This window comes from Chaetodon auriga, chromosome 24 (assembly GCF_051107435.1).
Source record: "Chaetodon auriga isolate fChaAug3 chromosome 24, fChaAug3.hap1, whole genome shotgun sequence".
In the NCBI taxonomy this organism is placed as follows: domain Eukaryota; kingdom Metazoa; phylum Chordata; class Actinopteri; order Chaetodontiformes; family Chaetodontidae; genus Chaetodon; species Chaetodon auriga.
In genome coordinates this window covers 3,659,704-3,669,588 of record NC_135097.1, presented here as the reverse complement: position 1 = coordinate 3,669,588, position 9,885 = coordinate 3,659,704, and the positions used below count along the sequence as shown (strand labels likewise).

Sequence of the window (9,885 nt, the reverse complement as noted above, 5' to 3'; positions counted from 1 at the left end):
CTGCAGTTTCCTGAAAAGCTTCCAAGAACGACTTCCAGATGGTTCAGGGGAACAAACCGTCTGGGAAGTTTTATCAGCCAATCAGAGTCCAGCGTTGTGACTGTGCTTCATGCTATTTATGTTATTCTATATTTTAATCCATTTGCAGTTTGAGTATCAGTGCTGATATCAGAGAGTGTGATATTCTCAGAGAGCCTGCAGGTATTTTAACAGCAGTGTGACTGTTGGAAATATGAGAAACAGAAACAACAAAGAAACAGAATTAATAAAGTGATGAAAGTATTAGAGGGAAACGTTTGCTTTGAGGACAGAACGTTCTGTTCGGGCAGAAGAGTTTCCATCTCCTAATTATCAGTTTTCACATGTCTTGGGGGAAAAACTCTTTTTGTATTCATGTTTTGATTAACAGGTGAGAATTTGTTATTATGATATTGAGCCAAAGGATGCTGGAAGAGAGACGAGGCAGCCAAGGACGGCCATTTTTAACGAGCATCCGTGTTTTGGCATCGTTATTTTTGTGTTAACGGGTTGATTTAAGTGTTCTTTACATCTTATGTTTGTGTGTTTTTGGGTGAAGGAGCCCTGAAACTTAACCTCACCATCACAGTTCAACAGACACGAAGAAACATTTGACTTCCTCTTTGTTGTTTTCCAAAATGAACATCTGCTTGTTTGCAGATTTGTTTCATCATTTCTGCAGTTAGCAGTAATTTATAGCAGAAGTGTGGAACCTGATTCGCTTTAAGGCAGCTTAGATGAATCTGAGGGGTCACCATAAAGTATGAACTAATATATAATGACAAAAAAAACTGAAATTTGCCTCATTTTAAGGCTTTGAGTTATCAGACGTGATTTGTAGCATCAGTACTGAACTGAGATCAGATTAACCTGACGGGTCAGAACAGGAAAGACACTGTGAGATTCTGAATAACTTCAGCTTTTAGTGCAAGAACAAAGAAAAAAATCACTGCTACTGACTAAATAACCGACGCTGTGACGAGGCCTCTCTCTGAAGCCTCTACTTGCTTCATTTAAGGGGAATAAAAAGGTCCTGAGGCACTCTGCTCTGAGCGAGCACAGCGTTCACTCACCAAAGAAGAAGAACTCGGCTCTGATGTCGTTTCCACTCCTGAAAGGTGACAGATGTAAAACGTTACGATCACATCATCAGAGGACAAACCGAAGAAGTTTAGAGACGAACTGCAGCAGTGAGCTCATCCTCCCTCTGAGGGTTTTCTTTTTTTTTTTTTGTCTTCTGACTCACCTGATTCCTCCTCCGATGCTTGAAGACTCCCCCTGAAACCAGATGGTGACTCAGAGCAGATTCAATAAGCAGCAGCGACACACGGCCAGTCTGACGTTTAATTCAGTTCAGGTCTCGACGGATTTTACAACCATATAGAAAAATGCATCACTGACAAAAAACAACACACATCTCGCTTTCCCTACAAGGAAGACGAGCGAGGATACGTTCACCTGCTGAGGTGAAGGACGGACTCTGTACAACAGGTGGTGAACAAATACAACGTCAGGATTTCTACTACAGAGAGGCCAGAAACACACAAACATGGACAGTTTCTAGGTGTCTGGCTTCATTCCCAAAGCTAATACATTTGTGTCTGGTGTTAGAGGAGATGCTGGGAAAAGCAGTGAGCTGATGCGGTGAGTGTCGCCCTCCTGTGGTTGAAGGACGGTGATGCATCCTGTGATGACGCCGCTGTGATATTAAATCAGAGGACAAAGTGCTGCTGAAATCAGACTTTTCAGACAAACATCTGATTCAGCTCAAAAGACCGAACGAGGTTGGAAAGCGAAGGTTTTCCCGCTCACAGATCAATCAACGAAATGAGGAAAAAAGCTGAGATTTAAAGCTCATTCTTGACCTTCACGACAGCCACGCTGTCCGTTTGGCAGGTGGAGTCTCACAGTTTGGAGTTCCTGATTGTTTTCTGACCAGTTTTAACATTTTGTCTCTTCCTCTGAAGAAGTTCTGCTGCCGAAAATTAACCTTTCTTTTCCTTTTCTGATAAGTTTTAGAGTCAATGGTCAATTTCCGCCTTTCATTTTCACTAAAAACGAACCTAAAAATGACGATGATGTGACTTTTGTTGTGGTGGGATGTTGTCAGTAATACTCCTCAGTGAATGCAGAGTTCTGAACTCACAGCATATTTTTTAAACGAGGGTTTACCTCGAACAGAAGGATGGGAGGCGTCCATGTTTGTTTGTGTTAAATCACACATATAAAAACAGGAAAACTCCGGCTGTAATTAGGACTTGGACACCGACGTGGAGGCTATTTACAAGATGGAAACTGCTCCCAACTGAGCGCTCGGAGGCAGACGTGGCGTCATGTTAAATGAACGTCTGACATTAAAAAACAGTTTTAATCAAATTTTTTAATTTTAATTAAAGCCTCTCCGTCGTTCTCACCTGCTGATCATCTGCGTGTTTGAGCGACTGGTTTTATATTCCAGCTGTTTGGAGGCCAGAGCTCGTTAGACGCTGTTTCAGCTGACAGCAGGAATGAACCGCACTCATACGTCTCGTTAGCAGACTGGACGCGTCGCTGAGTGACGGGCGGCTCCAGATAAACAGACGTTAAATGAAAATATCATCTCACTGTTAAAACCAGGCATCGTGAAACTGGACAAAGCACCGGAACTGATTCTGGGAGGAGAGGCGGGTCCAGCCCGACTCTGCGGTGGTCTAAAGAAACCTTCATCCTTCAGAGGATCCAGCTCTGTTCACCTGTGGAATGATCCAAACAGGTGCTTTTGGAGCATCCCACAACTTTCCCAGCCTTTGAAACAATAAGCAGATATTTACAAGAATCAGTGAAGCTGATGAGGTGTTCTGAGCTCTCAGGGTTGTTCTAGCTGAATGTTGGGCTGCTGGTCGTGGAGGTGTAGCTGAGGTGTAGCTCACTGCAGGAAAACCACACAAAGCAAAGGGAGTCTGGTGCAGACGTGTTAGTGGAGTCCATGCAGCTACAGTTCATGCAGTTCTCGGCTGAGCGTGTAAATCACATTATGTACATCACAGTTGTGACTGCGTCCACTTCCAGAGAACCTTCAGGTGAGTTCAGTCTCTTCTTCTTCATTCACCGACGTTCGAAAAGTCATCGGCACGAATCCAAAGTGTCTTTAAAAAACTTTGTTCATGTTCTTCTTCGTGGTTTCCGCGTCCCCGCTTCACATCCATACACAGGCTGCGTTCCAGAGCTGCAGGAAAAGTGGGAAATTCCGACTTTGGACGGGAAACTTGCAGCAGGATGCTGCCTCAAAGTCAGAAGTTCAGGTCGGAAATGTAGGATTCATGATTTTTGGTCTGAGCTTGTTCATTTAAACGTGTTTTAAATCCAGGAAAGAGACTCAGCTGTTGACTTCAAACCGGACTCAAACGCTCTTTGACCAGCTTCTCTGGGGATTTTTCACCCACACACTCTTTCCCTTCTCGTTCCTCCTCTTCTCGCCCTCCATCATACCATCGTCTCTGAGCCCGACCCTTTCCCGGTGAAGAAGTCCCAGAAGTTAGCGGCCGGTGACGGTTTGCTCTCCTCCTGCGGCGTCTGCCTCACCCAGATGCTGTTCTCCGTGGAGCCGCTCAGGCTGGAGCAGCTGCCGCCGCCGCTGCCGCCGCCCAGCGTGAAGCCCAGCGCCGAGCCCAGCGCGCCCCTACGGTCCTGGCCGTCGGGGTCCGGAGCGTGGGGTCTGGAGGTGGAGGGCTGGGCCAGGCTGAGCAGGTTGTGGTGGGAGTGGAACTGACGCATGTGGCGGATGGATTTACCTGGAGGAGCCTCACCTGGAGGATTCAGACAGGAAAAGGTTCAACAGGTGAAGAAAATCTGTTCAAATGTGAGAAAATGAGCCACAAACTCTCAAACTAAGAGCTTTCTAAAACTGGAAAAACCTTTGAAGTTTAATAAATCTCTTTCTATATCAACATCTAAGAGTTAAATCAGCACTAAATGCTCTGATTCTGTTCATTTTTACTGTTCAAGCCTCTCTGACGTTCCCTCAGTCACAGCTAGGTGGAGCTGTGGCCTCATTTATCACCAAACACACTCCTGTTCAGAGCCTTTAGACAGTTTGAGGATTTTAAAAAGTAATTAAGGTGATGAGTAGAAAAACCAAAGCAGCTAAAATGTTTTACTTCATTGGATTTTTCATAAGTAGATGTTCAGTTATATGTTGTTAAACTTCTTAAAATCAACCAATTCAGCCAATCATATCACGTTTTTCTGTAACTGGTATCAAATCAATTTGTTTTTGAAGGAAAATATGAAGCATCATGTTTTTATTTCCCAACTTAAAGGTATAAAATCTGTTTCTGTGCTGTGGAGTACCGTATCTGTTCTCCTGCCGCTTCCTGTTCTGGTTCAGCTTGAGCACGTTGAGGAACACCTCGCTGGTCAGGCTGCCCTCGCCGCCGCTGCCGTCAGGCGGGAAAAGGGGCGACGGCGGCTCCAGTGGGGACAGACTCCCGCTGGACGCTCCCACAGAGTCCAGGGACGCCCCCGTGTCCCGACGGCCCCCCGACTCGCCGCCGCTCTCCACCGTCAGGTGACTGCCGCTGTGGAGGAAGTGAGAGTCAAGGCCGAACTCGTGGCACTCTGAGGACCTGACTGACAGACTGGGCGTCGTGGTTACCTGAGCTTCCTGCGCAGCAGGTAGTCGATGATGTCGGGGTCCGTCTGGATCAGGCTCATCAGGACCTCCTGCTGCAGCTCCGCAGAGACCTGTTGAACAGCGCAGAGGTGCGTGAGTGCCATTAACGGGGTGGGCTCAGCCTCTGACCCGGGTCCTGCTGTGTCCGCGGACACACCAGAACCCCGATCACGTGACGTACCATGAAGAGCCTCCGGTGGTTCTGGATGAGCACCAGCGTCACGTTGATGATGGCCGTGCTGTCCTCGATCCCCACGGCGTAGATGTGAGGGCTCGCGTCTCCTCCTCGCTCCCTCTGCAGCAGGTTGGGCCCGAAGATCACCGCCAGGTTGGCAGCCGTCATCTTGTTGCCGGGGATCTGGATGAAGACGAGGAGGAGGAGGAAAGAGAGTGTGTGAATCGAGCTCTTCCGGGTAAACGGCGGAGCTGCAGGCGGGTTTCTCTCCGTGGCTCACCTCCTCGTCGTTTGTTCCTATGCTGTCCTGGGCGAAGCTCTGCACGGTGTGTAACAGGCTGAGGAGGCGCAGCAGCGTGTCACAGTTACAGGGAGGGAGCAGGTAGAGGAGGTGCTGCAGGTACTGAAGCTGGTCTGCTCCCCTCAGCACTGCAGGAGGCGCAGAGAGGAGGAGATTTTTAGCTTGATGAGCACAGCTGTTACTGCTGTGTCGTCTGTGTGTGTGTGCGTGTGTGTGCGTGCTCACGGTTGGCGTGCAGGAAGGCGGGGTAGAGCTCGCGGGGCAGCAGAGGATCGGGCATGTCCCTGAGAAACTCCTTGAGCAGCGCCGCCACGTCATGGACGCTGTGCTCCTCGTCCAGCTGGACGTCCACCCCCACGTCAAAGTCCTCCCGCAGCTGAGGAGCGAACACAAACAAGCACCAACACACACACACACACACACACACACACACACACACACACACACACACAGAGGTCAAACAGGAGTCACTGTCCCCTGATGGACACGATTCCTCCAAAACAGGAAGTCACACATCATCAGCTTCTCACTGGAGGATTATTTTTATATCCAGCGCAGAGTGAATCCTCCCGGCCAGTGGAAACCACGTATCTCCACCTTTTCTGACCAACTGAAGGACTTTACACTTTATTCAGATGTGTGTGTGTGTGTGTGTGTGTGTGTGTGTGTGTGTGTGTGTGTGAACAGCGAACCTCCTCACCTGTCTCACTCTCTTCTTGGAGCTGCCGACTCGGAAAATCCCCACAGTCTGAAGACCTGAGGACAGACGAGAGTCTCATCAAGTCTCATGTCCTGACGTGGACACTGAGGCGTCCGGCTTTAACTTAAACTCTCCACGTTAAACCAGTTTGTCTGATTTGGGGAAACCCGTCCTGTGTCTCACCGTGGGACTCGATGTGACTGCAGCACCTCTCCAGCACGCGGGGCACCTGCCTGTAGATGGGGTTTAGGCTCAGCTTGGTCTGAGTCCTCCCCTCCGCCGAGCCGCCGCCGCCACCGCCTCCGCCGCCGCCCGCCGACTTCTTCAGCTCCAGCTCGGCCGGGTGAGACAGCTGCAGCGCCTCCAGCAGGCGGGACTGACTGTCCACGAGGTCGGAGATGGAGTCCACCGACAGACCACCCTGCAGGGGAGAAAATGGAAAGAACGTTTTTACGTCAGGAGGAGCCGAGGAGCCACATCCAAGAAATATCTGGGTTTTTTTTTTCCTGACATTTTCTGGACCAATCAGCAATGAAAATAATTGCTGTCACACAGAAGTTAAGAGCACGACAAATCGACCGAGGCTGGAACACCACGAAGCTTCAGAACACTCTGCTTTCTCTCCATAAACAAAGACATTTCAGCACGGCTTCACACTCAACGTTTTTGTCATTTTCCAGTGTGTAGCATGCACACAGCTGGGCCTCAAAGCCCTCATCCGTCTCCGTCCCGGTCTGAGAACAGGAGGTCTGTCCGGCGTTCGTCCGAGCTCACGGAGAAATCACTGCGCTCCTTTAAAATGTCCTCCAGCCGTTAATCTCAACCTTTCCTCCTGCAGTGTGTCTGTCGCTGCACAGACACGCCGCCGCGACACCACGGCCTCATCCGTCAAGCTGAGTGTGTGTGTGTGTGTGTGTGTGTGTGTGTGTGTGTGTAAACAGCGAGCTGCTGCAGTCCAGACGGCTGGAAGAGGGCGAGTCAGTGTCCCGTTTAACTGGAGACGGATGGAAAAGTTTTCTTTTCCTCTTTCTAGCAAACAAACACTTCTGTTCTCTGTAACCACTGATAGGAAACGATCAGTATAAATAAAGCATAAGTGGGGTTTTTCTTTGGAATTACGCACAAAGATGGGACTTCTGTGGAAAGGCGGAAAACCGCTTTTGGATCACTTTTCTCTGTTCAAGGAGCAAAACTGCATCTTCACTCCATCAGCTGAGAATAAACCAAACTGCCCGCTGCACACTTTCACCTGCACGGTGCAGTAACAGTAAACAGAGCTTTCGTCATGTTGCTGAACCAGCGCTGATTACATGTAATCAGTTATCACACACATCTGGCTGCCTGCACAATCACCCGCAGCCGCCAATAAATCAGTGATGAAGAGTTGACTGAATGAATGGATGACTCCACTCGCAGTGATTTCAACCATGAAACCCAAAAACTGCGAGAATCACTGGAAAAAAAAACACCCAACAAGCAAACTGCTTCAGGTGTTGGTTTAAAGCGTCTGGACGGCCGAGCTCGATGGAGGACCTGAAGAGTTTCTGCCGCGCTGACGTCAACAGCAACTCTTCATCAAGCAAAAACACCAGAACCGGTTCAGTCGGCTCGCTGTAAGCAGAACGTCCGGGGCTCGGACTGAAGCGTCAGCTGCTCTGTGAACGTGTGACATAAATAGATGAAGAAATAACGAGTCAATAATGAAGATAATCACTGTTTGCGGCCGGTCAATGCGCCGTTACTTCAGCAGTGTTTGTGTTTACTGCAGCGTCTGCTTCAGGCTCCACGACTGTGATGATGCTCGTTACAGGCTCAGCGTAACCACTGTTTCCAGATCAGCGTGGGGAGGATTACTGGGTGTGACGGCTTCGAGCAGAGAGGGCTCATACACATGCGCACACACACACACACTCACACACACGCACACGCGCACGCGCGCACACACACACACGTGCACACACACGCACACGCGCACGCGCGCACACACACACACGTGCACACGCGCACACACACGTGCACATGCGCACACACACACACACACACACACACACACACACGCGCGCACGCGCACACACATGGCACCGACGTAGCATTTTTCCTCCGAACGTGACCGAGGAGGCAAGTGGAAGAATTCGATGTGAAAATGTTTACAGCTGCAGATGCAGTCAGAGATTTGTGAGCTGGACACAGGACACACACACACACACACACACACACACACACACACACACACACACTCCAGCCTTGCAGAAACAAACACCAGCCCGCCAGTTTGTTCCCTCGAATTATATCGAATCTCTCTTAAAACACACACACACACACACACACACACACACACACACACACACACAGCACACAAAAACAAACACACACACACTTGATTAAATGTGGAATTTCGTAAAAAAAAAAAAACGGGAAGAAACTCAAAGCTGCTCTGTCACGGCGTCGACATTCACCGCGAACGTGTGCGTGTCTGCGTCCTGTCGTCACGTCACATTACCCTGAAATCCTCAGAAAAAACACAGATTTCAAGTAGTTGAGAGAAAGCTGCTGCTGCAGCATCTCACCCTCCTCTGTCCTCGGCCGCTGTTGTCCAGAAACGTAGGCGACAGCGGTTTGTTCTGGCTCTCAAAAACGGGCGCCGGTGCCACCGAGTTTGCGGACGGCGAGCCGGGACCTCCCCCCGTGATGGACGAGGAGCTGACCAGCGGCTTGTTCCCGTTGAAGAACTGCCTCTTCTCGGCCCTGAAGCGCAGGATGCTGGCCTCCAGGTCCAGGCAGTCCCGCCTGCTCTCCTTCAGGGCGTCCTGCCGCCGCTTGTAGGCCCGGTCGTTGGCGATGACCTGGGAGAGGGGGATGCCGAACGCCATGGGGGTCGACTCTGAGGGAGGAGAGGATGGGACAGGAGTTAGCTCACGGCTACATTAAAGACGTACGCTCAACACTCAGCTGCTGGTCATCCAGATGCAGATGCAATCACCATAATAAACACGACGCTTCGCTTCGAGCTGAGGACCAGCATGATAACAACAATGGAATCAAAACATAAAATGGCGGCTTTAGGAAGAAGTTCCTGTGCAGAGAGCGACAGTCTCAGAGCGATCAGTTACACCCTGGAAGACGTGTTTCTAATAACAGTTTGAAAGCGGCTGATTTACAAACTGTTGGACATCGTCCTCGGCAGTCAGCGGGACCAAGGAGACGACAGGGACGTCTTGTTTTAGTAAACTCAGTCCAGAGAGCCTGATAATCCCTCCAAAAATGATTCAACCTCAGGAGAAACTCACTCATTTGGTGTCATAAAAACCTTTTTTCTGCAGAAAGGCAAGGACTGTTTTCCCCTCGTGAACTGAATCTCTACGCGGACGTTTAGGAGCTGAGCATGAAAAGCAGCTTCCTCACGATGAAAACGGTTTCTGGAGTCCGGAGCCTTGTTTTGTTTACAGAGCACATTCCTCTCAGCTGATCCCATCTGAACTCCAAACAGGAAGATGATCCGACTTTGATCGCCAGGGCGAGACTGGATTTATACTAATAAAGTCTGTATTTTTACACATTTGTGATGTGTGTAAATCACTGATCTGTGTGTTTTGGGAATGTTTGGGAATCAGCTCTGCTTCCTCTGGAGAGACGCATGCAGTCATTACTGAAGAACAAACGACACCTCCCACGCTCACAGCCGGACAGTAAAGACCGATGTAAATGTACTGATGCCATGAATGTGCAGCCAGATTACAGGTTCAAGTACACAAGCAGTGTAAGAATAGACAGAATGGATGGAGAGAGCAGGTAAGAGAGGATGAACAGGTAATCCTGTCAGAGCAGCCACAGCCACAAACCAGACATCGCGCTCAGACCGATACAGGCTTACAGCCGGCAGCCGGCACGAGAACACAACACGGTCTGCACGAGACGATTCAACTGTTTGAAATATTCACATATGAAGTCAGAATTTTGACGATGGCAAATTTATAAGTCAAGTAAAATTATGAGATGTCAAAACGATACCCAGACTGTTCTGGACTGAAGCTCCTGTGTCC

General features: G+C 49.4%; 1 protein-coding gene across 3 annotated transcripts in view; it reads right to left on the bottom strand.

The window, feature by feature from the left end:
• Positions 1-1,352: 1,352 nt before the first annotated feature.
• arhgap36 (Rho GTPase activating protein 36) overlaps positions 1,353-9,885 on the bottom strand; it is a 47,146-nt gene continuing 38,613 nt past the window's right edge. For all 3 annotated transcript variants that reach the window (XM_076725190.1, XM_076725192.1, XM_076725193.1), the window contains exons 4-12: positions 8,413-8,726; positions 6,029-6,266; positions 5,846-5,901; positions 5,371-5,521; positions 5,125-5,273; positions 4,851-5,027; positions 4,652-4,740; positions 4,348-4,574; positions 1,353-3,803 (exon numbers count right to left, since the gene is read on the bottom strand). In XM_076725190.1, the coding sequence (XP_076581305.1) occupies positions 3,481-3,803; positions 4,348-4,574; positions 4,652-4,740; positions 4,851-5,027; positions 5,125-5,273; positions 5,371-5,521; positions 5,846-5,901; positions 6,029-6,266; positions 8,413-8,726 (1,724 nt within the window). In that variant the 3' untranslated portion in view covers positions 1,353-3,480. The remainder of the gene's footprint in view (positions 3,804-4,347; positions 4,575-4,651; positions 4,741-4,850; positions 5,028-5,124; positions 5,274-5,370; positions 5,522-5,845; positions 5,902-6,028; positions 6,267-8,412; positions 8,727-9,885) is intronic.